Here is a 26,653-nt window from a genome sequence, read left to right as displayed (position 1 = left end):
ATTCATTGGTGATGGGAATGCATATAACCACTCCGAAAGACAGTTTCACAGTTTCCTACAAAATTAAACATAGTCTTATCATACAACCCAGCAATCACACTTGTTCTTTACCCAAAGGAGCTGAAAGCTTACGTACACACAAAACCCTGCACATGCCACCCCCCCAAAAAAATGGAAGCAACTAAGATGTCCTTCTATAGTTGAAGGGATAAACAAACTGTTACATCCATATAATACAAAATTATTCAGCAATAAACGGACAGAAGCTAGGAGACTGGTTCAAGATGGCGGAGTAGAAGGACATGCACTCACTCCCTCTTGAGAGAACACCGGAGTCACAACTAACTGCTGAACAATCATCGACAGGAAGACACTGGAACTCACCAAAAAAGATACCCCTCATCCAAAGACAAAGGAGAAGCCATAATGAGATGGTAGGAGGGGCACAATCACAATAAAATCAAATTCCATAACTACTGGGTGGGAGACTCACAAACTGGAGAACACTTATACCACAGAAGTCCACAGAAGTCCACTGGAGTGAAGGTTTTGAGCCCCACGTCAGGCTTCCCAACCTGGGGTTCCAGCAACGAGAGGAGGAATTCCTAGAGAATCAGACTTTGAAGGCTAGTGGGATTTGACTGCAGGATTTTGACAGGACTGGGGAAAACATAGGCTCCACTCTTGTAGGGCACACACAAAGAAGTGTGTGCAGCGGGACCGAGGGGAAGGAGCAGTGACCCCATAGAAGACTGAACCAGACCTACCTGCTAGTATTGGAGGCAGAGGCAGGCAGTGGCTGTGGCTCACCATGGGGACAAGGACACTGGCAGCAGAAGTTCTGGGAAGTACTCCTTGGCGGGAGCCCTCCTAGAGTGCACCATTAGCCACACCAAAGAGCCAGGTAGACTCCAGTGTTGGGTCGCCTCAGGCCAAACAACCAACAGGAAGGGAACCCAGCCTCACCCATCAGCAGACAAGCAGATAAAAGTTTTACTGAGCTCTGCCCTCCAGAGCAACACCCAGTTCTACCCACCAGTCCCTCCCAACAGGAAGCTTGCACAAGCCTCTTAGATAGCCTCATCCACCAGAGGGTAGACAGCAGAAGCAAGAAGAACTACAATTCTGCAGCCTGTGGAAGGAAAACCCCATTCACAGAAAGATACACAAGATGAAAAGGCAGAGGACTTTGTATCACATGAAGGAACAAGATAAAACCCAAGAAAAACAACTAAATGAAGTGCAGATAGGCAACCTTCCAGAAAAAGAATTCAGAATAACTATAGTGAAGATGATGCAGAACCTCGGAAAACGAATGGAGGCAAAGATCGAGAAGATGCAAGAAACGTTTAACAAACACCTAGAAGAATTATAGAATAAACACCTAGAAGAATTAAAGAACAAAGAGAGATGAACAATGCAATCACTGAAAAGAAAAATACACTACAAGGAATCAACAGCAGAATAACTGAGGCAGAAGAACGGATATGTGACCTGGAAGACAGAATGGTGGAATTCACTGCTGTGGAACAGAATAAAGAAAAAAGAATGAAAAGAAATGAAGACAGCCTAAGAGACCTCTGGGACAACATTAAGTGCAACAACACTCGCATTATAAGTGTCCCAGAAGGAGAAGAGAGAGAGAAAGGACCTGAGAAAATACCTGAAGAGATTATAGTTGAAAACTTCCCTAACATGGGAAAGGAAATAGCCACCCAAGTCCAGGAAGCACAGAGAGTCCCAAGCAGGAGAAACCCAAGGAGAAACACACTGAGACACATAGTGATCAAACTAACAAAAATTAAAGACAAAGAAAAATTACTGAAAGCAACAAAGGAAAAACGGCAAATAACATAAGGGAACTCCCATAAGGTTAACAGCTGATTTCTCAGCAGAAACTCTACAAGCCAGAAGGGAGTGGCACGATATATTTAAAGTGATGAAAGGGAAGAACCTACAACCAACATTACTCTACCCAGCAAGGATCTCATTCAGATTTGAGGGAGAAATCAGAAGCTTTACAGACAAGCAAAAGTTAAGAGAATTCAGCACCACCAAACCAGCTCTACAACAAATGCTAAAGGAACTTCTCTAAGTGGGAAACACAAGAGAAGGAAAAGACCTACAATAACAAACCCATAACAATTAAGAAAATGGTACTAGGAACATACATATCGATAATTACCTTAAACGTGAATGGATTAAATGCTCCAACCAAAAGACACAGGCTTGCTGAATGGATACAAAAACAAGACCCATATAAATGCTGTCTACAAGAGACCCACTTCAGACCTAGGGACACATACAGACTGAAAGTGAGGGGATGGAAAAAGATATTCCATGCAAAAGGAAATCAAAAGAAAGCTGGAGTAGCAATACTCATATCAGATAAAATAGACTTTAAAATAAAGACTGTTACAAGAGATAAGGAGGGAGACTACATAATGATCAAGTGATCAATCCAAGAAGAAGGTATAACAATTATAAATATATATGCACCCAACACAGGAGCATCTCAACATATAAGGCAACTGCTAACAGCTATAAAAGAGAAAATCAACAGTAACACAATAATAGTGTGGGACCTTAACACCTCACTTACACCAATGGACAAATCATCCAAACAGAAAATAAGGAAACACAAGCTTTAAATGACACAATAGACCAGACAGATTTAACTGGTATTTATTGGACATTCCATCCAAAAACAGCAGATTACACTTTCTTCTCAAGTGCACATGGAGCATTCTCCAGGATAGATCACATCTTGGATCACAAACCAGGCCTTGGTAAATTTAAGAAAATTGAAATCATATTAAGCATCTTTTCTGACCACAGCGCTATGAGATTAGAAATCAATTACAGGGAAAAAAACGTAAAAAACACAAACACATGGAGACTAAACAATATGTTACTAAATAACCAAGACATCACTGAATATATCAAATAGCAAATCAGAAAATACCTAGAGACAATGAAAACACAATGATCCAAAACCTATGGGATGCAGCAAAAGCAGTTCTAAGAGGGAAGTTTATAGCAATACAAGCCTACCTCAAGAAACAAGAAAAATCTCAAATAAACCATCTAAACTTACACCTAAAGGAACTAGAGAAAGAAGAAGAAACAAAACCCAAAATTAGTAGAAGGAAAGAAATCATAAAAATCAGAGCAAAATAAATGAAATAGAAACAAAGAAAACAATAGCAAAGATAAATAAAACTAAAAGCTGGTTCTTTGAGAAGATAAAAAAAAATTGATAAACCTTTAGCCAGACTCATCAAGAAAAAGAGGGAAAGGACTCAAATCAATAAAATTAGAAATGAAAAAGAAGTCACAACGGACACCACGGAAATACAAAGCATCCTAAGAGACTACTACAAGCAACTTTATGCCAATAAAATGGACAACCTGGAAGAAATGGACAAATTCATAAAAAGGTATAAACTTCCAAGCCTGAATGAGGAAGAAATAGAAAATAGGAACAGACCAATCACAAGTAATGAAATAGAAACTGTGATTAAAAATCTTCCAACAAACCAAAGTCCAGGACCAGATGTCTTCACAGGTGAATTCTATCAAACATTTAGAGAAGAGCTAACACCCATCCTTCTCAAAGTCTTCCAAAAAATTGTAGAGGAAGGAACACTCCTAAACTCATTCTATGAGGCCACCATCACCCAGGTACCAAAACCAGACAAAGATACTACAAAAAAAGAAAATTACAGACCAATATCACTGATGAATACAGATGCAAAAATCCTCAACAAAATACTAGCAAGGGCTTCCCTCGTGGCGCAGTGGTTGAGAGTCCGCCTGACGATGCAGGGGACACGGGATCATGCGCCAGTCCGGGAAGATCCCACATGCCACAGAGTGGCTGGGCCCGTGAGCCATGGCCGCTGAGCCTGCGCATCCGGAGCCTGTGCTCCGCAACGGGAGAGGCCACAACAGTGAGAGGCCTGCGTACCGCAAAAAAAATAAAATAAAACAATACTAGCAAACAGAATCCAACAACACATTAAAAGGATCATACAGCATGATCAAGTGGATTTATCCCAGGGATGCAAGGATTCTTCAGTATACGCAAATCAATCAATGTGATACACCATATTAACAAATTGAAGGAGAAAAACCATATGATCATCTCAGTAGATGCAGAAAAGGCTTTTGACAAAATTCAACACCCATTTATGATAAAAACTCTCCAGAAAGTGCGCATAGAGGGAACCTACCTCAAAATAATAAAGGCCATATATGACAAGCCCACAGCAAACATCATTCTCAATGGTGAAAAACTGAAAGCATTTCCTCTGAGACCAGGACCAAGACAAGGATGTCAACTCTCGCCACTATTATTCAACAGTTTTGGAAGTCCTAGCCACGACAATCAGAGATGAAAAAGAAATAAAAGGAATACAAATTGGAAAAGAAAAAGTAAAACTGTCACTGTTTGCAGAAGACATGATACTATACATAGAGAATCCTAAAGATGCCACCAGAAAATTACTAGAGCTAATCAATGAATTTGGTAAAGTTGCAGGATACAGAATTAATGCACAGAAATCTCTGGCATTCCTATATACTAACAACGAAAGATCAGAAAGAGAAATTAAGCAAGCAATCCTATTCACCACTGCAACAAAAAGAATAAAATACCTAGGAATAAACCTACCTAAGGAGGTAAAAGACCTGTACTCAGAAAACTATAAGACACTGATGAAAGAAATCAAAGATGGCACAAACAGATGGAGAAATATACCATGTTTTTGGATTGGAAGAATCAATATTGTGAAAATGACTATACTACCCAAAGCAATCTACAGATTCAATGCAACCCCTATCAAACTACCAGTGGCATTTTTGCAGAACTAGAATAAAAAATCTTAAAATCTGTATGGAGAAACAAAAGACCCCGAATAGCCAAAGCAGTCTTGAGGAAAAAAAATGGAGCTGGAGGAATCAGACTCCCTGACTTCAGACTATACTACAAAGCTATAGTAATCAAGACAATATGGTACTGGCACAAAAACAGAAATACAGATCAATGGAACAGGATAGAAAGCCCAGAGATAAACCCACGCAGCTATGGTCAACTAATCTATGACAAAGGAGGCAAGGATATACAATGGAGAAAAGACAGTCTCTTCAATAAGCAGTGCTGGGAAAAATGGACAGCTACATGTAAAAGAATGAAATTAGAACACGCCCTAACACCATACACAAAAATAAACTCAAAATGGATTAGAGACCTAAATGTAAGACTGGACACTATAAAACTCTTAGAGGAAAACATAGGAAGAACACTCTTTGACACAAATCACAGCAAGATCTTTTTTGACCCACCTCCTAGAGTAATGGAAGTAAAACCAAAAATAAACAAATGGGACCTAATGAAACTTAAAAGCTTTTGCAAAGCAAAGGAAACTACAAACAAGATGAAAAGACAACCCTCAGAATGGGAGAAAATATTTGCAAACAAATCAACAGACACAGGTTTAATCTCCAAAATATATAAACAGCTCATGCAGCTCAATATTAAAAAAACAAACAACCCAATCCAAAAATGGGCAGAAGACCTAAATAGACATTTCTCCAAAGAAGACATACAGAAGGAGAGGAAGCACATGAAAAGCTGCTCAATATTAGAGAAATGCAAATCAAAACTACAATGAGGTATCACCTCACACCAGTTAGAATGGGCATCATCAGAAAATCTACAAACAACAAATGCTGGAGAGGGTGTGGAGAAAAGGGAACCCTCTTGCACTGTTGGTGGGACTGTAAATTGATACAGCACTATGGAGAACAGTATGGAGGTTCCTTAAAAAACTAATAATAGAATTACCATATGACCCAGCAATCCCACTACTGGGCATATACCCAGAGAAAAACATAATTCAAAGAGACACATGCACTCCAATGTTTACTGTAGCACTATTTACAATAGCCAGGTCATGGAAGCAACCTAAATGCCCATCGACAGACAAATGGATAAAGAAGATGTGGTACATATATACAATGGAATATTACTCAGCCATAAAAAGGAATGAAATTGGGTCATTTGTAGAGACGTGGATGAATCTAGAGACTGTCATAGAGTGAAGTTAGTCAGAAAGAGAAAAACAAATATCGTTTATTAACGTGTATATGTGGAACCTAGAAAAATGGTACAGATGAACTGGTTTGAAGGACAGAAATAGAGACACAGATGTAGAGAACAAACGTATGGACACCAACGGGGGAAAGTGGCAGGGGGAGGGGGAGGTGGTGGTATGAATTGGGAGACTAGGATTGACATATATACACTAATATGTATAAAGTAAATAACTAATAAGAACCTGCTGTATAAAAAATAAATAAAATTCAAAAAAAAGAACAAAAAGGACAGGAGCTATCAAGCCACAATGAGACATGGAGGAACCTTAAATGCATATTACTAAGTAAAAGAAACCAATCTAAAACAAAGCTACAGGGACTTCCCTGGTGGCGCAGTGGTTAGGAATCCGCCTGCCAACGCAAGGGACACGGGTTCGATCCCTGGTCCAGAAAGATCCCACATGCCACAGAGCAACTAAGCCCGCGTGCCGCAACCACTGAAGCCCGAGCACTGCAACAAGAGAAGCCAGTGCAATAAGAAGCCCGCGCGTCGCAACGAAGACCCAACGCAGCCAAAAACAAACAAACAAACAAAAAACCTACATACAGACTTCCCTGGTGGCACAGTGGTTAAGAATCTGCCTGTCAACGCAGGGGACATGGGTTCGAGGCCTGGTCCATGAAGATCCCACATGCCGCAGAGCAACTAACTAAGCCCATGTGCCACAACTACTGAGCCTGTGCTCTAGAGCCTGCGAGCCACAGCTGCTAAACCCACGTGCCACAACTACTGAAGCCTGTGCCTGGAGCCCATGCTCTGCCACAAGAGAAGCCACTGCAATGAGAAGCCCACACACCACAACGAAGAGTAGCCCCCGCTCTCTGCAACTAGAGAAATGTGCAGCAACGAAAATCCAACACAGCCAAAAACTAATTAATTATTTTTTAAAAAGCTACATACTATATGATTCCAATTGTATGTAATTTTGGAAAAGGCAAACTATAGAGACAGTAAAAAGGTCAGTGTTTGTCAGGAATTCTGGAGGAAAAAGAGGAGGGATGAATAGGTAAAATGGGATTTTTTTCAGGTGGTAAAACTATTCTGTATGAAACTGTAATGGTGGGTACATGTTATTATACATTTGTTATAACCCACAGAACCGTCCAACACAAAGCGTGAACCTAATGAAAACTATGAATAATAATAATGTATCAATATTGGTTCATTAATCGTAACTAACATAGCACACTAATGCAAGATGTTAATAATGGGGGAGGGACTTCCCTGGTGGCGCAGTGGTTAAGAATCCGCCTGCCAATGCAGGAGGCACGGGTTCGAGCCCTGGTCCACAAGATCCCACATGCTGCAGAGCAACTAACCCATGTGCCACAACTACTGAGCCTGCGCTCTAGAGCCCGCGAGCCACAACTACTGAGCCCACATGCCACAGCTACTAAAGCCCACGCACTCTAGGGCCTGTGCTCCACAAGAAGAGAAGCCACTGCAGGGAGAAGCCTGCGCACCACAACGAAGAGTAGCCCTCACTGGCCACAACTACAGAAAGCCCACACACAGCAAGGAAGACCCAACCCAGCCAAAAATAAATAAATAAATGTTTTTTAAAAATGGGAGAAAATGGGGGGGAACTGGTTGGGAATTAAGTGGATATGAAGAGAGATAAAACTCTCTACCTGCTCAATTTTTTTGTAAATCTAAAACTGTTCAAAAAAATAGTCTTAATTTTTTTTTAAAAAGTTGGGCACCCACAATCTCAAAGAGTACCTATTGCTACTTTAAACTACAGAAATCCTAGCAAAGTTGAAAAAAAAAAAACTAATAAAATCAAATTTGAATAAGCATTTAAATAAATTTAAATGAAAAGAAATTAACTTTTTCTTTTTTTTTTTGGCCACGCGGTGCGGTTTGCAGGATATTCCCCAACCAGAGATTGAACCCGGGCCCCCACAGTGAAAGCATGAAAATGCCAAGTCCTAACCACTGGATTGCCAGGGAATTCCTGAAAAGAAATTAACTTTAGTCTCCTTGCCTTTTTATTGGCTTGGTCATATCTCTGCTCACTAGCACATACATCAGAGAGTGACCTCTAGGAAAGAGAGAAGAAATCCAGCTGGGAAACTGCTTCACCACAGTTATGGTTAGCAATTTAGCCTGAAAAACTGAAATTTGGTAATCATCATGGACACTCAAGCACGCGCGCACACACACGCACGCACATACACAACTTAAAACATTTTCACATCATTCACTGATGCCAACAGACAATTTAAAGTGTATTTATAAATCTATCAAGATGGATGTAATGTGTGATACTCTCATTCAGAAGCCCAAAAGTCCTCAATGCCTCTTCTTCTAGGTTAAAGAATTAGAAAGTGAAAACTACAGAAACCAATGTGGTCCAATGCTGTTGTTTCTTAGAAAATTTATGTGACATTTTGATGGAGACACCAAACTGCAGCATTTTGATAGGCTTACCCAGCACCCAGAGGTGTCACACCAAGTTCTCTTTGACAGCCAGGGCAATGGCTACCTGTTCACTCAGCTTCTCTGGCCAAGACAAAATCCAAGAGAATTCCCCTTTCCCCAATATGTCTATGCCTCCATAATGATGGGTGAGCAATTAATGAAGAACAATTCCCATCCCTGACACCCCAGGCCCTGCCATAACTACACTGCCTACTTGGAGCTTCTGGGTAAGGAACAGACTACAAGGGCAGTTTATCTGTTTTCCCACATCACCAGAACATTCCTATTGCAGACACAACATGGCTCTCTTCTATCCAGAAGACTCTCCCTTCAGATAATTTCTGGGATATCATACCACTTTTACTTTATAGTTTCAAAGATGCCTGGGTCTTTCTGGTCCATGCTAAGTGCCCGACTACTGTAACCTGAACTAGACACATTCTTTTCCAGCTCAGTAAATCCAAAAGCCTGTGCTCAGGAGTATTAAAGATTCAAACTGAAAAGTGACAAGTATGTGCCCTATGAACTGTATGGTATCACTTAGATGAAAACTATAGCAATTGGCATAAGGTAAGGCAAAACTCACTACTCAAAGAATAAGTTTAAGTGGATTCATCAGTAAATAAAAAAAAAACAACAGAAACTTCTCTTCTGGTTGTAATACCAGAGGAAAAAAAGGATTTATTCTATATCTCCATAATCCATTTTTTTAGCAACTTCTACCAATAAGTGGACTGTGGTGAGCACTAATGACAAGAATGGTTTATTAAGCAAATGACGACAAAGATGTATGAAACTATCTCATGTTCAGATAGTCTGAAATAACAATTACTTTTAACCAATGTCTGTGATCCTTCTGTGTAATTCAATATAAAATGCAAGTTCTTTTAGTGACAGGTTCATCGGTATAGCTGAAATTATATAACCTAAATCTACTGAGGGTTTTTATGTAAAAAAAAAAAAAAATCTGATAAATTCAAAGCCACAAAACATGAAGGGGTGAGGGAACAGGAATCTGAAGCAGATGGCATCTCTCTAATTTTTTTTCCCCGAGTCCATCTTGAACACAGTCCCAATAATGTCAAAATCCAATTTAGCTCTCCAAATAAGTAACCTACAAAACATAAAATGCTAATTCTGAAGTAAATTCATTCTTTTTTCTTTTTCTTCCCAGCTTCTCAAAGTTTCTATATTAGGCAGAAATGAGCAGAGACAAGTTAGATGTTCAATAGAGAAAAACTATCGTTCCACAAATTCTTAAGTTCTTTCATGAAAATCTACTTCCACTTATTTGAAGCCATTGAAGCAGTTTCTATCAAGATTGGTGGTAATAAAATCTGTCTATGATATCAGCCTTTTTTTCTGGATACAATGATTATTTATCTTTATTAGAGAGCAAATCATAGTCTAAAAAGAAATAAGCTCTAAAATAGAAACAAGCTCTGGAAGAATACTCATTTCGTTTGAGGAAAGCACTGCCTGGTATTTTTTAAACATTTCCACAGAAACTCACTCCTGATTTGGCAGCACCAATAAAGTTAACTGTACTTTGTTCATTATATATTCTAGTATGGTATACAAACCTTCCCAATCTTTCCTAAAGTTTTCTGAGATCATCCAAGACACAGACATTAAAGGAAGGTTTAGTCATTTTTAGATTTCCTGACCAGCAAATTCCATAACTGACAATTGCAAAGATCTGTGGAATGGCCACATACTTTAAGTGGAAAAGGTCACTGAGAAAAGCATTATCTGTAACAGTCTCTATTATTGCCCACATTTTAAATATACCTTTTTCCAGCTAGTATCCTAACTCTTATACCAAAATGAATTATTTATTAAAGTGTTATGAGAAGATAGGGAAAAAAATGGGAACTTCTCATGGCTTTACCAAAGCAAGATAATATCATCTCAACTTTAAGATTCAAAAGATACTGAAAAATAATGATCCAGGAAGACGCAGTTAAGTGCTTACATATACACTAAAGACTTTACAGTGTACAGAAAAGCCACTTAGAACGTTGAATAACCTTACAAAACATGTAGTAAAAACATAATTAGATACCTTATTAATAATCTTAAATATATTCATCCATTTATCAATTTGACCAATATTTATTCGGTGCCGATTATGTAGCTGCAGTGGTGGATAAAATTTAAAATAGTATTTCTACCTCAAGAAGCATGCAACATAGCTGAACAGTTTTATTTTTTATTTTATTTTTTATTTTTTTGCGGTACGCGGGCCTCTCACTATTGTGGCCTCTCCCGTTGCGGAGCACAGGCTCCGGACGCGCAGGCTCAGCGGCCATGGCTCATGGGCCCAGCCACTCCGCGGCATGTGAGATCTTCCCGGACCGGGGCACGAACCCGCGTCCCCTGCATCGGCAGGCGGACTCCCAACCACTGCGCCACCAGGGAAGCCCTAAAGGAAGTTATTTGATTTTTATCTTTTGAGTATAAAGTACATTAAAAAAATAATAATTAAAAATTACTGGGAATTTCCTGGCTGTCCTGTAGTTAAGACGTGGCACTTTCACTACGGAGGCCCGGGTTCGATCCCTGGTCAGGGAACTAAGATCCCTAAAGCCACGCAGTGTGGCCCCCGCAAAAAAAAGAAAAAAAAATTACTAACTTCAAGTTACATCAAAAAGCAAACTACAAAAAAAAAAAAGCAAACTACGTTAGCTGAAAATCTGGCATATAATAGGTTACAAATAACTATATTGTTTTAAATCTACAAAACAAATGAATATAAAGACTTCAATGATGTGGGCTTCCCCCGTGGCACAGTGGTTAGGAATCTGCCTGCCAATGCGGGGGACACGGGTTCGATCGCTGTTCCGGGAAGATTCCACATGCTGTGGATCAACTAAGCCCGTGCACCACAACTAGTGAGCCCACGTGCCGCAACTACTTAAGCCCGCATGCCTGGAGCCCGTGCTCCACAACAAGAGAAGCCACTTCAATGAGAAGCCCATGCACGGCAACCTAGAGTAGCTCCCACTCGTTGCAACTAGAGAAAGCCTGCGCACAGCAACGAAGAGCCAATGCAGCCATAAATTAATTAATTAATTAATTAATTTTATTTTTTTAAAAAGTGGGGCTTCCCTGGTGGCGCAGTGGTTGAGAGTCCGCCTGCCGATGCAGGGGACGCAGGTTTGTGCCCCAGTGCGGGAGGATCCCACATGCCGCGGAGCGGCTGGGCCCGTGGGCCATGGCCGCTGGGCCTGCGTGTCCGGAGCCTGTGCTCCGCGGCAGGAGAGGCCACAGCAGTGAGAGGCCCACGTACCACAAAAAAAAAAAAAAAAAAAAAAAAAAGTGATTAGCCTGGTACCTGACCAAAAAACAAAAAAAGACTTTATGTTTCTGAGATATATTTCCATATTATCATCACAAATGATTTAAAGGCAGAAATTCATTCCATTTGCATTTATTTTATAGAATACTATACATATAAGAATTCTGTAAGTTTTGCTAATATTTTAAATCTAATTAAGATGAGTCATACTACTTGTGATTTTATTCTTAAAATTATAACTACTTTCTTCTATTTTATGCCCCAATTTTAATTCTCTCCAGACATGTGATGTTAATTAAGATTTATATACATTACTTTTTAAATTTTTTTCTTACCAATCCATACTACACACATCACAAATCTGAGAAAAACCTTTGAAACATTATTGGTCATTTCAGTTAATGCATATATTCTGCTTTATTTTTAAGAGTTTTAAGAAACTACTGATAACTGAATTTCATGCTACTTATGATCAATTTCTAGAAGCTACTGAAAATCCTGTTGTATATATATGTTTTGGAATATTATCCAGTTCTGTTCCTATCTCAAACCTCATTCCACAAAACTGGGCTACCTTGACTGCATAAGATTAAGATTATTAATAATTCATCTTTCAACTGGAAGGTGCTTCCATTTAAGATGGACTGTTATTTAGATATATTACCCCCCCCTTACAATACTGATTAGAGTTTTAACTCGTGTTACTTATGAAGAAACTGAATCTATGGTAGGTTCCATGACTTGCCCAAGGCCAACAACTAGTCAGTGGCAGTCCCAGTTCAATCCCAGATTTACCTAACCTCAAAACCAATACTTCCACTTAACCACAATTATCTCCTTAAAAGATTATGAGGCAGGCTCAAAAGCAGGGAATCTTGTCTCTCCGAAGGTTCACGCAACTATTCTGAGACATTGATAACCACACAGTACCTACAATTCAGTCACTGATTGAAATATAAATGAAGAGGATCTGTGTGCTTCATTTAAACTAGGTCAAGCTCACTGGCAGGTAAGAAAGATGTTGGAAAAGGCTTGCCTCAACACGTCTTGCCTAGACCTCTGTATCTTTACGGTTCCCCCAGTCTATTTTTTAAAAACACGCATATCTACCAAATAAGGCTATGCCAGACCAGCTTACAGTTTGCTGGTTTCCAGAACTGCACTTTTCTAAAATAATTTAGACCAAACTTAATATTCAGCTGGGAGACTTGGTTGAATATGTCAATCTGGCACTTTCCGAACATTCGAAGTATCATTTGGGGCCACAAGCCCAGTTCCACCTTCTTTCTTTTACGCTGTGATGCCTACCCACTTGGGGAGGGGGCTACCGCCCCTGTGGGACACTGGGGCAAGAGAGCAGTTAAGGAAGAAGTGGGGGAAGCGCAAGGAAGTTGGGAGGAGGGAGGTCTCCTTACCCACTCTTCTGCCCTAGCTCTGCCAAGGGCGGCTCCCCACGGTGCCCAGCCGACTCACAATCCCCGAAGCCGGGCTCTGTCCCAGAGGGGTGGGCAGAAAAAGCAGGCAATGGAAGTATGGGATTGCCCCATCCACCCTGCCGGGGTCCATGCTCTCCTTCTGGACCTAGAGGATGCTCCCTCTTTCAGAGCTAAACCTCCAGGTGGCAAACTCCCCGTCCACACCGCCCGAAGTCTTCTGCATCTGAGGGGGCGCCTCCTCCGCAACCTCCACACGGCCACCCGAAACTCTCCGCCAGCCGTCATCCCCAGCCCTTTCCTTCCACCCCCGCAACCCGCCAGGGGCACACACGCCGGCCTGCGCCCCACCCAGGATCTCCGCGCTCCCCTCCCCGAGCCGGAGAAGGGGCCCCCACCACCCCTCAGATACACACACACATCCTCAAGCTCCAGCCTCCCGGACCCCGTCGAAGCCGGAGAGAGTACCTGGCAGTGCTTCGGGGTACAGACGAGGCGGGCGCAGCCCCTTCCCGGAGGCGCCGAGTGCTTCTCTACCCACCCGCAGCTTTGGCTTCTCCAGTTCCCAGGAACGGGAGGGAGGAGAGGTGCGGGAGGGGAGGGGTAAGACGAGGAGCCGAGGGGCCGAAGAAGCCGAACCGGAACCTCTAGCGCTGGCCCCACCCCCGGCCCGGCGCAGAGCACCCTGGCGCTCCCAATAGGACAAACTTAAAGCAGGCAGTGAGAAATAGACACCACCACTTCCGGGTCATCCCCGCTACCTTCCCTCCTTAGCAACCGCGTGGGGTTGCTAAGCGGAAGTGCCTTCAAAGACAACCACCCCCATTACTTATGGGACTAACAGGAGGTAGCTGGGAGCGTGTACTGCTCTTTGGCAACACACTCTTAGCTTCTGCTCCTGGTCTTGGGCTGAGCACGGGCTTCGCTGCCAAAGTCACGAAGCCAGTCCTGCTTTTCCCTTCACCTATACTCCCCCTACCAGACCCCAGCCACTATTTACTCCTGTTCCCTCCCGCCTTGAATCCCGGGCGGACCTATTGGCTCCTGTTAAGGCTCTCTCAGGTCCCTCTTGGGAGTTACTTTCTGGCGGTTTAGCAAGCATCTCCCTCTTGTGGATTTTCAGTTGTGTTTCTACTGAGCTTTTAAAGTCTCCTCCAATGTTATGAAACCTTTTTCATGCACTTCATTCTCCTGTGATAGCCCCTGAAACCGAATGGTGAGAAAGTTTTGTCTTCACCCATCTCTTTTGTAAGGATTGCACGTGCTTGTGTATGATCTGGAAATAATTAATCCTTAAAAAACAATGAGAAAAGGCCAAAGGAAGCCGGTGATCAAGCTTGGGAAGGAGGAAGACATTTAATCCTCCACTCAGAATAAACTTTCAATCCTATACTGTGGACAAGAAAAGTTAATAAGAGACCTAATTTATTCTTGTGTTGGGGTGATCTGAGCTTGAAAAATACTGGCAAAACCACTGCTCGGAGCAAAACCCAGCAACATAATTAATCCTCTTTCTAGAAAAATGACCTATATTATTATGGCAGTTAAATATTCAGAGAAATGTGGTTAGGCGTTCAGAGAAAAATGAGTAAAAATCTTGGCTTAACTTTCCTATCTTGAATAGGTCTGCTTAAAAGCAATAAAGCTTAATAGTAGCTCCTGAATTTGTTCTCTAGTCCATGGCAGTGAATGTCTTTGCAACTGCTGGCTATTGGTCATAATAATTTGGTCATGATAATTTTACTGGTCATGATAACCTCTTAGTCACCGATATTGGACTGTTGTCTACCTAGCTGGGGCAGAGGAAATGACTTTTGGTAACGTCAAAGAAACAGCAGGTCTGTTGGTTTCCTGTACATGTGACACAGCATTAAATTGATTCACCAAGAGAGTCAGTTCAGCAAAACCTTTAGGAAATCACTTCAGGTTCAAATGTCATTAGTAGATTGTTAAAGAAGTCTAAAACATTTCCCGCCTTGCCATGGAAATGCATACACGTGGGAGTATACACACACAAAATTCAAATGGAATCTGAGCACATCCAGTCATTAATTGTTCTTTAAAAAAAACCTGGCTGTACTTGACAAGTGATAAATCTGTTACCATGACAAAACAGAGCTTGGTATTTCAATTGGCAACAAGTTTAAATATTTAAAATTTTTTAATTAGAAAAGTAAATAAAATTATGAGCCCAATGAGCAACAACTTATCTAAAACTATGCTGGGGCTTGCCTGGAGGCCAGTGGTTAAGAATCCACCTGCCAAGGAAGGGGACACAGGTTCAAGCCCTGGTCCGGGAAGATCCCACATGCCACAGAGCAACAAAGCCCATGCACCACAACTACTGAGCCTGTGCTCTAGAGCCTGCAAGCCACAACTACTGAGCCCGCATGCCACAACTACTGAAGCCCACGTGCCTAGAGCCCGTGCTCCACAACAAGAGAAGCCACTGCAGTGAGAAGCCCATGCACCGCAACGAGTAGCCCCCACTCGCAGCTACTAAAGAAAGCCCACGGGCAGCAACAAAGACCCAACACAGCCAAAAATAAAGAAATAAATAAATTTATAAAAAATAAATAAAACTATGGTGGACTTAGATGTCTTTAAAAAATTAAAAACATGAATACGGTAAATCTTTTCTATAGAAAGAAATGTTTTATTGGGTAAAAATAGTTAAGATCAAATGTGGTAGTTTAAGCCAATACAAAAATGCAAATTCCTATGCATCATTCATTTTTCCTGTTGTCTGAAGAAATATGACTTATAATAGCACATAACAGCATTTATTTAGATCCTCTCTTCCTACAGTTTTTAAAAAATTATTACTGAGTCACTTTTGTATAGGTGTATGAATACCTGGCTTAACTCCTAAATGATCACGACGTGTATAATTCCATCACTTTTAACATACTCATTACTTGGAGACCTCTAAAGATGTATAGCACAGGTATATACATTTTATTGTACACTGAAAACATAAACATTTTATTGTAAGTAAATCAACCTAAAATGTTGATAAATGTTTAAAAATTCAAATAAATAAATATGTATATAGCACAATCCACACCTAAAACTAGCTATGTGCGTTTAACTACGCTTTTAGGATTTTGTGAGCAGTATCACAGGAATCCATATTCTTTTTTTTTAATTATTACCCAAATCAACCTTTCATTTTATTTTTTAAATTTTATGTATTTATTTATTTTGGCCACACCACTCGACATGTGGGATCTTAGTTCCCCGACCAGGGATCAGACCAGCGCCCCCTGCCTTGGAAGTGCAAAGTCTTAACCACTGGACCGCTAGGGAAGTCCCCAGGAATCCATCTTCTTTTTTTGTTTGTTCGTTTTTTGATTTTTTAAATTTATTTTTATTTTTGGCTGCATTGGGTCTTTGTTGCTGCGCGCGGGCTTCCTCTAGTTGCAGCGAGAGGGGGCTACTCTTCGTTGCGGTGTGTGGGCTTCTCATTGCGGTGGCTTCTCTTTGTTGCGGAGCACGGGCTCTCGGCGCGGGCTTCAGTATTTGTGGCACTCGGGCTCCGTAGTTGCGGCTTGCGGGCTCTAGAGCGCAGGCTCAGTAGTTGTGGCGCACGCGCTTAGTTGCTCCGCGGCATGTAGGATCCTCCCCGACCAGGGCTCAAACCCGAGTCCCCTGCATTGGCAGGCGGATTCTTTACCACTGGCCACCAGGGAAGTCCCCAATCAATATTCTTAATATGAACCATAACTAAGACAGTGCTCTCAAATCTACGCTAGATCTCAAATAGCCTTCAAGGTCAATATAGTACCTTCATCCTTCAAATCAATATAGGACCTCTAACCTTTTTTCTCAATCTCTTGAAAGCTTTTTGTCATTTTTTAATTGTCCCTTGTAATCATTTAAGAAAGAATTAGGTTGTATAACGTTTATTTTTGGGAAACACAATAGTCTGTTAATAATTAATACTTAAAATTTCAAATATTCTTAGAGTTCCATTGGCATCTCCAAATACAAAAGACAAAACAGACAAACATAAAAGATACCAAAATCAATGAATACTTGGGATCAGTTAGAAGAAATATAGCCAGATTTACTTTTTATCTGCCTAAGCAATATACCACACACAAGGCATGGCCTCTTGTACAAGGGACTTAGAGAAACTCACTTAGGATACATGTGACATAAACAACATAATGTTTAGCCTTAGGAAGAGAAGGCTAAAGATGTAACAGCTATCTTTAAATAATTGAAGGTTGTTATGTGGAAGGAGTAACTTGTTCTATGTTATTTCAAGGACAGAACCAAGAAGAGGAGGAGGGGAGTTAAGAAAAAAATCAAAATTTTAACTTGTAGCACTTTCGATTGTCATTGCCAGCTAATAAAATACTCCATCTAATGAAAAGCTATAGCTGGCTTGGGTTGAACAAGGTAGCTTCTAACACTCCTCCCAGTTTTGATTCAGTGACAATCTTTCCCACCTCCATAGGCTATCCTCAAAGGTAAAAGGAACCATTTTAACAATGTTGGTTGGACCAAGGTCCAGCTGAATCTTCAGTTTTTCCAAAAGTGAGTTAGCGTGAAGAATTCTAAGTACAGTGAGATTTATAAGCAGTGTATATATACATATGGGAAAAGTTCAGTTAGGTTAGGCTTTATTTTCTGCTTTTTAGAAAAATGACAAGTATTTGTCATCTCATAAATAACTCTGAGCACACTTTATAATTTTCACTATAGTATTATCTTCCTTTGTGAAACTATGTAAACACAAAATTCATATGATCCTCACAAATTCCATTAGCATTCAAAAATTCCATAAAAGTAGCTTTAATCATTGTTTGCTCCGGAATTGAACAGTAACATTAATTATTTGAATAATCCATTCAAAAAGGAAAATCAGATTAACTTTGTGAAGGGTACAAAATTAAAGCTTACTTTATATTTTTAATGTATAAACTTTATTTTTTGATTCAATTTCAATGTAAACGGGGAGTCTGTCCTTCTCTTATGTTTAGAAGAGGCTAAATTGACAATCTACATTTTAAAAAACATTTGACAACGAAACAGATTACATGGGACCTCTGCCTAATAAAGTTAGACATCACCAAGTATTATATATTTTGAAAGGATTGTATTTGAAAAGACTGTAGGTTCTTTAGGTCAAATTTTTGGGAAACAAGTACGTACCAAAATTAGACTTCATTGGACACACCACCATAAAGTTTCTCTCTCCATCAATGAAAAATGGCAAATCAGGTTTCATACCCATCAAAAGCCTAATTGTCAAGGAAGCACTTAGGATAAAAACTCTGGTCTCAATTCAGTATCATTACGTTTAATATCCACCTCTAAAAGAAAAAGCAAAAAATACAATCTACAGTCATAAGGACTTATTTTGGAAGTTGATAAAATCAGGTCAGTACAGTGATTTGCATTTGGAAGGAATAAAATAGAAATACCTAGTAGGATACAATCTTAGAAAGCACACATATGGATAGTATTGTGACAATGAGTATTCATTTATTAAAAACAAACTTCAGGAAAGCATTCCTGTTAAACATGGTTAGTTTTGATAACAGGTTGTCAGTGAGCAAAAAGCCTGATGAGGAAGCAAGAATATCAGTTATAAGTATTATTATACCCACCTCTTCAATTATACCCCTGACTATCTTGAAAAATATAATAGTAGCTCTAAGGACTTTAGACATAGTTCTGGGCTTATGGCATGATTTGCCTTTCATATTTTATTGATTTCCAACTTGAAAAGTATAGGCCCAAAGAGTAATATTTTATGACACTAAGCCAAATGCATATTCTAGGAAAATTCCTCTCTTTTAATGTAGTCTATGGAATTTTCCTGCCCAATTCTATGTGAGTATTTTATCTTTTTGTTGTTGTTTTTAGAAGCTTCATCAACCCTTTAAATCCTTAAGACAAAACTGCCCTTAAATTTTTCTAAGAAGAAGGTAGATGGCCATCCAAATTTTTTCAACATTCCATTTTTGGCCCCCTTTCTTAAAAAGGGTATGGGTTCAGTTTAATTAATACTGAATTTTTTAATGTGCAAAAATCTACCTCTGCTTTTTAAAGCAAATAAAAGGAACAAAAATATAGCATCACTCCAATAATCAAATGCCAATAAAAATGGCAACAGTACAAAATTCTAAGCAAATCTCAAAAACAGCAGATTCATAAGTAGAACACCATGCAATAATTTTAGCAAGAAAAAGCTTAACAGGTAAAAGAAACCGAATACTGCATTATACTGAATACTAAGTTAAGTAACCATAATTAATCTTATAAACTTTCCAATATCATAACTACTTGCTTTTGAATAACTAAATGTAAGCCTCATTTTTTAAATTAAATGCTTATTCAACAAAGCTAATTGGAACAAATATATTTATGCAAATTTACATCCTAGAATACCAGAGTAAACAGGAGACATCAGTCAAGGGTGAATAAGTAATTTCTATTCTTTTTCATCATCTGTATGATCAGGTGGCAAAGGACATGACCTGCGGAAAGAAGAGAGAACTTCGATAGTCACCTGAGTCAAATGTTAAAAAACAGAACATAAGTAGTTTTTAAAAACTTATGTAATTCAGGAACATTAACAGTGTAGTGTGTCTTGTCAACTGACCAGAAATGGGAGAAAATTAAACTCCATTAATTGACAAACTCCTACAGGTTCCAAATACTAGAGTGACAAAATTTTTAATAATCTATTTTGCCTGTTAATTTGCCAAATCACTTTCCCCTTTAGGATATGTTGCCATTTTTATTAAAGATGGAATCTCTATTTCTATAGCATCTTCTTTCAGTATGTTAAGTGGATTGATGAAGAGTACAATCCTTCAGCAAGAACTCTGAAATTATGAAAAGCAAAAGAATTTAACCAATCCACTTGAGCAGAGAAAACAGCAAGTTGACATATTTGACTATATACCCTTTGGAACTATATGGATGTATTATCTAATTAGAAAAACCCCAAAATTGTCTTAAGTTGGCATATGGTAATCACAGCTTTTGAAAAATAATTTATATTATCCCAAAGCCATTTTGTACTCATTATACTTTTTTTAAAAATACATTTATTTATTTATTTTTGGCTGGGTTGGGTCTTCCTTGCGGCACGTGGGCGTCTCATTAAGGTGGCCTCTCTTTGTTGCAAAGTACAGGCTCTAGGTGCACCAGCTTCAGTAGTTGAAGCACATGGGCTCAGTAGTTGTGGCTCGAGGGCTCTAGAGCACAGGCTCAGTAGTTGTGGCACACGGGCTTAGTTGCTCCGTGGTATGTGGGATCTTCCCGGACCAGGGCTCGAACCCATGTCCCCTGCATTGGCAGGCGGATTCTTAACCACTGCACCACCAGGGAGGTCCCTCATTATACTTTTTATAGAGAAAAAGTCAATTAAAAACTTAATCATAATTTTTTAGAACTGATAAAGATTTGTGAGATCTATTTTAAAATGGTTTTCAAATTAGATCCAGTGAGCCTGAATGGTCATAGGGCAAGTGAGTGAAAGAAGGAAGCTAAAACAAGGATATTCTGACTTGGAATAAGATTACCATTGACTCACCTACTCTTATATTATGAAGAAGTCTTCATTGTACTTTCCTGGAAATTAAATCAAGTTAACAAATGAACACTATCATAACCCAAAATTCTATTTTTTCAAGGACCTGATTTAATTTACTGTAGGTATCATAGTTCTGTTCAAGGTTTTAAGAAGACAGTTTTTCTTGATTCTGATTCTCCCCCACGCATCTGCCTCTGTGAGAATAAAGCCATAGGAGTAGCCATATTCCAGATTAAGAATTAGGGAGACAGAAGTCCTTCTGATATACTGGTAGTTTTCTATTTATGACCAATAGTAAATCTATTGAAAGAGCTCCTATCAAAAGGAAAAAATTCTTCTATTTCTTTAACGTGTCAGTATGAGATAGATGTTCACTAACCTATCGTGGTAATCATTTCATGATGTACGTAAGTCAAATCATTACACCTTGAACTCATATAGTACTGTATGTCAATTATGTCTCAATAAAACTGGGAGGAAAAAAAAGTCAATCTATTGATTTATTATAAATAAAGGGATAACTACAACTCTCTTAAACAAATCTAAGACAGAGGCCTAAAGTAATAATATAAACCTCTATTACCTAGTTTTATGTCACAGATTTTATTATACTATGGATCAAAGTGCTTTATGAGACTATATGTGTAATCTTTTCCATATGATAGGAAGCCTGTAATATAGGTTTTATTGCTGTCATGATCAATGGTATAGCCATATTTGGCTATATTACCAAATATTTTCTTTCATTAATGGAAGTCACAAATAATTCAAGAGGACTGTCATATATTCTAGAGCTAATATTGACTATTAGCTTGTTCACATTAGAATGAGAAAGAACAAGGAAGAATGGTGCCAGTAAGTGAGAAGGAACTAAAGGAGACTTACAGGATCATGAAAACAAGTCTATTAAAAAACTCTATCCAAAAATGTATCCCCTTCCTTATTGATTTTATTGAAACAGAAATGATAATAGTGATGTAGCAACAAAGTATAAAATTTAGTTACTGCTCCAGAATTTGACACTCCTCATTAGATAACAATTTACTAAATGACCTTGAACAGTATTAAGTCTTAAAATTTTATATGCATAAACATCATTTTATATGTCAAATACTTTGTTTTAACTGCTCATTAACCAGTTATTTTTATTTAGTTGTGTTTAATGCAAATCAATTCCAAACAATGTACAATCCAAAACAGGTGTACAGTGTTCAGATATGAAGCAAGAGGTGTTCATTCACACCCACAGATCTCACATAACCTGAGATCAGTTGGATCTAGTTGTTCCTGTGTAGACTTCTAAAGATGGCAAATACTGGCTTAAAACTTATTAAGAGTACTATGGCCATATTGGATACTTAACATCTAAGCATCATTGTGTGAACCTGTGAACCAAAGATTTCACAGAGTTTCTATTTCTAAAAAGGTTTCTGTACATCAAGGCAGTTGTAAAGTTTTATTTTCCAGGATCAAGTCCACTTAGGCTTAGAACCATCTAAAAATAATGACTGATGTAGAAAGTGCTCCACATGTAGCTATTCCTATTCATTAAGTTTTATATTTATATATATATGTTTATGGAAAGGGCACAAAAGAGTTATGAATTCAATGCAGGCAAGTTTCCAGTCTTCACTTCCCAAATACCTAATACACATTATTTTTGCTGCCTTCATATATTTGCCTCTTAATTTCAAGATTTGTCAAACATGCCTTCCAAACAGATCAATTTTTTAAGTTGTAAAAATTATTCAATATATGCAGAAATAAAAAGAAATATTTTAAGACTGGTTGAAGTCAATGCACTTCTAATCTTTGGAATCAAGTTAAATGATCCAACTTAGTAAATAAATCTGGATGGGAATGTGTGATAGGAAATACCTGTTATTTGACTTTTAAGTGCATTTGCTGGGATTACTTATGCTTGGATTTGTAGTAGATTCCAATCCATCATTGCCCTGGAACGTGTCAGTTACTGCAGAAAGTCAAATGCAATGTCAAATCCAAAGCCCCAGAGAAAAGAGTTAAGTTCCCAAGAGAACAGTGAAAACAGTGTAAAACCTGATGGAGAGTATATCAGCATTAAACCAGGACTGCTGAAACAATACACAGAGGATTTGCGGTAATACCTGGTGGTTCCTTCCAGTGTACATCATAAATAGAATCACTGAAGCTTTTTATATTACCTAATCATTTTACCGCCTTCTAGATTTCGTGAAAAAAATGGAAACTGAATCTCCATTCCATAGCTCATCCTTTTTCTCTAGATGAAGATGAAATTATTCTTATTTGCAAGGTACAGTTTGAAGTGTCCATATTTCTTAAGTTATACTTAATCACATCATTAATTCTCGATGTTGTCTCTTTCCAGGCTTGTACATGAAACTCCAGCAGATTTAATATTGGCTTTCATTATCTGGTCAAATCCTTCAGATGCTCTTTAAACTAGTCCAATTTGGGAGTCTCAACATTCTCTGTGTTAATAAAACAAGGGATGGAATTAGTAGACTTGATGAAGACCTGTTTATTTTCCTTGCCACACTGGACTTCTAGATGGCGTACGGATTGGGCTTTAGAACATGGGTTGGTAAACTGTAGATGTTTCTTGGCCAAGTCTCTTAACGGTAGAGGTGTAGAAGGGCAAGCAAGACCACAAGGAGACTAGCTGTTGACTGCAAAGCACAGCTGACCGTTGTGGTTTCGAACGGAGGACCTTCCGTGTCGGTTAAAGGAACGAATGAATAAATCTGCTTGAGTAGGAGCGGCACCAGAAGCAGCAGCCCCAATCTGAGCCTGGCCACCATCCCCTTGCCCATGGTGATCACTCCACCTTGGGCAAGGCTCGCTGCTTGGTGCCGTGGAGGAGGATCACAGGCTACTGGCTGGTGCAGGGGAGGTATCTAGCAGGGTCTTAAATCTAGCCGGAGGCTTCATAATGGCGGTGACGTGGCACCACCAGCGCTCACCACTCCCCATCTCCAGTCAAACAATTTGCTTTTGAAACAAAAATTTCAAAATTCTTTAAAGAGTCTGGACACTATTACTTAAAAATCTATTTAAAAATCAGGTTTCCATTGCTTTTTTCCCCCCAATGGTATTATTTTTTTTTCCTGATTCTTAAAATATTTGTTGTTGAAACTTGGTAGCACTGAGCATGAGAGGTTTTTACCCAGATATATCACTATTGATATTTGGTATATTTTGTACAGAGATTTGGTATATTTAGATACATATCTTTTACACAATAATTGTACTTTTGTATCAGAATTTTTGCTTAACACTTATCATGAGCATTTTCCTGACATTAAAAACTTGAAAGCATGATTTAATTATCTTCTTAAAAAGTTTACACAATGAACTCTGCATGTTTGCAGCTTTATGCCCACCTTGTTTTGTTTTGAAGTTTTCTTATGTATTTACAGAGAAGTTGTAAAGAAAATACACCACGGTGTTAGTTTTGGTTGTTTCTAAGTGATGGGGATTTCTATATTTTCCAACTTTTCTACATTGGGCATATATTTCCTGTGGAGGCTGAACTAATAGTTTTAGAAAGGTGAGGTTAATGGAATTCAAGCTAGATAAACCAACCTAGAAATTGCTTTTTGAAAAAAGACTATAGAAAACAGACAGAAAAAATTAAAGAATAAAGACCAGAAGTTCATGATTAATAATGTAACACTTATCATCTGAATGGGAACTGATCCTCTTTGAGTGACTGAAATGAGTAAAAATAATACCTTTCATTGATGTTTGAAATTTGGGAGTGACTTATAATAAAAGGTTAGCACAGTTTTAAAAACCTCTGGTTTGTATTTTCTTATCTGCTCAAACAGAAATTTTTAAGTTACTCAATATTCTGTTGTTTTTTATTTTCAAGAATATAAGTATTCCAGAATATAAAAACTTACTTTCTCTTTGCTTTTCCCAAGCCACTGCTTCCTGCCTCCTCAGGAATCCTATTCTCCTTTTCTGAATCTTTAGGGGACAGCCTGAAGAATTCTCCGATTCCTTTTTGCCACTTGGGAGTTGGGCGCACACAAACTGGATTCCCTCCTGCATACTTATTTTCAGCTATAAAATATAAACAGATAGAACTAAATAAAAATTAAGAATACAATCACTATTCCTTAAAGGGAAAGTTAATTCTTTAACATCAAATCTAAAGGGTATTAAATGGTGTTACATCCATCTTTAAATTTTAAAATGTGACATGATAAAGCTGTATTCAGTTATAATATAATGTATAACACTTTATTACACTTATCCTTTAGCCTAGAAAAATAGCATTAACAAGATGTTTACAACTAGAAAATATTTTTCATATTTTGTCCACAAGCTGAGCTATTCAGTTAGTCTTATGCACTGTCATACTAAAGTTTGACACACTTTTTCCTGTATGTTCTTAACTAGAGCTTGTGGAATTAATCTTCCAAACTGCTCAATTTCCTCCTAAAAGGAATGAGACAGCAGATGGCATGGTATTTTCTCAACTTCTTGCACAGAATGAACGATGTGAAACTATTTCCCTGGCCCGGTTTTCCCTCTTAATGTCCCAAAAGCAGTAACAGGAGCTGCAAAACACACACACCAATACCAAACTAAAATAAAAGGAAAGAAAGGAGAGAGGGAGAAAGGGAAGGAAGGACAAAGAAAAATATGTAGAAATGAAAACAAAAACGTGATTAGCACTGTCAACTATAGTCCCGATTCTTAATCTAGTAAAGAGGTACTTAAATAGCCTCTTACAAGAAAAAGCCCAGTTGTCAATACTAAGAAAACTAACAACGCTAAAGTAGAAAAGAAATACGGGTTTGAAGAGAAACTGTGTCCATCCCTAACCCGAGACTTGAAATTCGTTACAATGCGACCCACTCCGCCCCGCACCCCTACCCCATCCCGCCAAGAGACAGGCCCGCTCATTAGAGCAAAAGGCAAGGAAGAAATTCGGGGGTGAGGAGCTCAGGAAAAGAAATTCCACGGTGGGGCAGGGGGCTCGCAGGTCAGGAGAACTGTGGTGCCAGGCCTGATCTCCTTTTGAGAAGGTTTCTCCAGGATCTTGCAGGGGCGCTTTTTACCTTTCCTTGACGAAAGCGGCGTGGAATTAGCGGCGGAGGTGGAGGAACCAAGCACCTTCCTGGGGGCTCGAGAAGCCACCACTGCGGAGAGAGGCAAAGAAGGACATTCAGAAGGGGGCACGAAGAGTCTCAGAGCCACGTTCTCACCACACTCTCCGACCCAGCCTATTGGAGAGGAGAGGCCCGCGATCCAGAACAGCAGATAACCCTCCCCTGTCCCCGCCGCGTCTTCCTCCTCGTTAAAGGGATCGGGCTGCTGCTTCCTGACGGGCTGGACCAGTTTGGCGGCCAGGGTTGTGGGCAGGTCCGGCTTCTCCCGCCCGCGGCGGAGCTGCCCAGGGAACCACCTGCCCTCCACTACCATGCTCGCCTGCCTCACCTTTTCTGTAGGTGCCAGGGACACTGCCTGCTTTAGTCCGCACCATGTTCAAACACGAGATGAGAACAACCAGCTGACTCCCCAGCCAAAGATGTTTCACGGGACAAGGCCCAGAAAACGAATCTCCCGCCACAGTTTATATTGGTCCCTTTCCCGCGCGCTCCACTGACTCTCCCAGGACTCCGCTCCCATTGGTTCCGCGCCTTTCAGGTGCAACCAATCGCCAGTGTCCAGTGGTGACCGCGGCGGGGTTGGGCGCAGTGCTGATTCGTCCATCAACTTGCAGAAGCTTGTGATTCGTACCCGCCTGAGGTGGGCGGTGCCAG

At 39.5% G+C, this 26,653-nt stretch overlaps 2 protein-coding genes across 5 annotated transcripts in view; both read right to left on the bottom strand.

Annotated features, from left to right (window-relative positions):
• CSNK1G1 (casein kinase 1 gamma 1) overlaps positions 1-13,987 on the bottom strand; it is a 153,410-nt gene extending 139,423 nt beyond the window's left edge. Inside the window, exon 1 of one of the 2 annotated variants that reach the window (XM_022579749.3) lies at positions 13,787-13,987. The gene's annotated coding sequence lies outside the window, so the exon portion shown is untranslated. Of the gene's footprint in view, positions 1-767; positions 13,711-13,786 lie in introns of those variants that run through there. The other variant, XM_089907126.1, reaches the window with a different exon arrangement.
• Positions 13,988-18,794: 4,807 nt separating this feature from the next.
• PCLAF (PCNA clamp associated factor) lies at positions 18,795-26,442 on the bottom strand. Of its 3 annotated transcripts, none has more exons than XR_016392078.1 (5): positions 26,328-26,442; positions 25,949-26,029; positions 24,782-24,944; positions 23,060-23,347; positions 18,795-19,812 (listed from the first exon to the last, which is right to left on the bottom strand). XR_016392078.1 is itself a non-coding variant. In XM_022579458.2 (4 exons), the coding sequence occupies exons 1-4, from the start codon at positions 26,371-26,373 to the stop codon at positions 19,767-19,769; spliced, it is 336 nt and encodes a 111-aa protein (XP_022435166.1). In that variant the 5' UTR covers positions 26,374-26,441; the 3' UTR covers positions 18,795-19,766. The 3 variants fall into 3 exon arrangements, 1 of the variants encoding a protein (XP_022435166.1); XR_016392079.1 differs by lacking the exon at positions 23,060-23,347 and adding an exon at positions 22,755-22,848; XM_022579458.2 differs by lacking the exon at positions 23,060-23,347 and having other exon boundaries at positions 26,328-26,441.
• Between the last annotated feature and the right edge of the window lie 211 nt (positions 26,443-26,653).

This window comes from Delphinapterus leucas, chromosome 2 (genome assembly GCF_059928025.1).
Source record: "Delphinapterus leucas isolate spDelLeu-1000000601 "Yukka" chromosome 2, BTC_Dleu_Yukka2, whole genome shotgun sequence".
NCBI classification, from domain to species: Eukaryota; Metazoa; Chordata; class Mammalia; order Artiodactyla; family Monodontidae; genus Delphinapterus; species Delphinapterus leucas.
The sequence above is the reverse complement of the archived record's forward strand: the minus strand, read 5'-3'. Positions and strand labels throughout refer to the sequence as shown.

Excerpts from the sequence above, each read along its gene's own strand:
- PCLAF (XM_022579458.2), bottom strand. The coding sequence starts at position 26,373 with ATGGTGCGGACTAAAGCAGGCAGTGTCCCTGGCACCTACAGAAAAG. Across the intron at positions 24,945-25,948 it reads GCCGCTTTCGTCAAGGAAAG|CTGAAAATAAGTATGCAGGA; the intron begins GTAAAAAGCGCC and ends TATATTTTATAG. Across the intron at positions 19,813-24,781 it reads TTGGGAAAAGCAAAGAGAAA|GTCATGTCCTTTGCCACCTG; the intron begins GTAAGTTTTTAT and ends TTCTTTCCGCAG.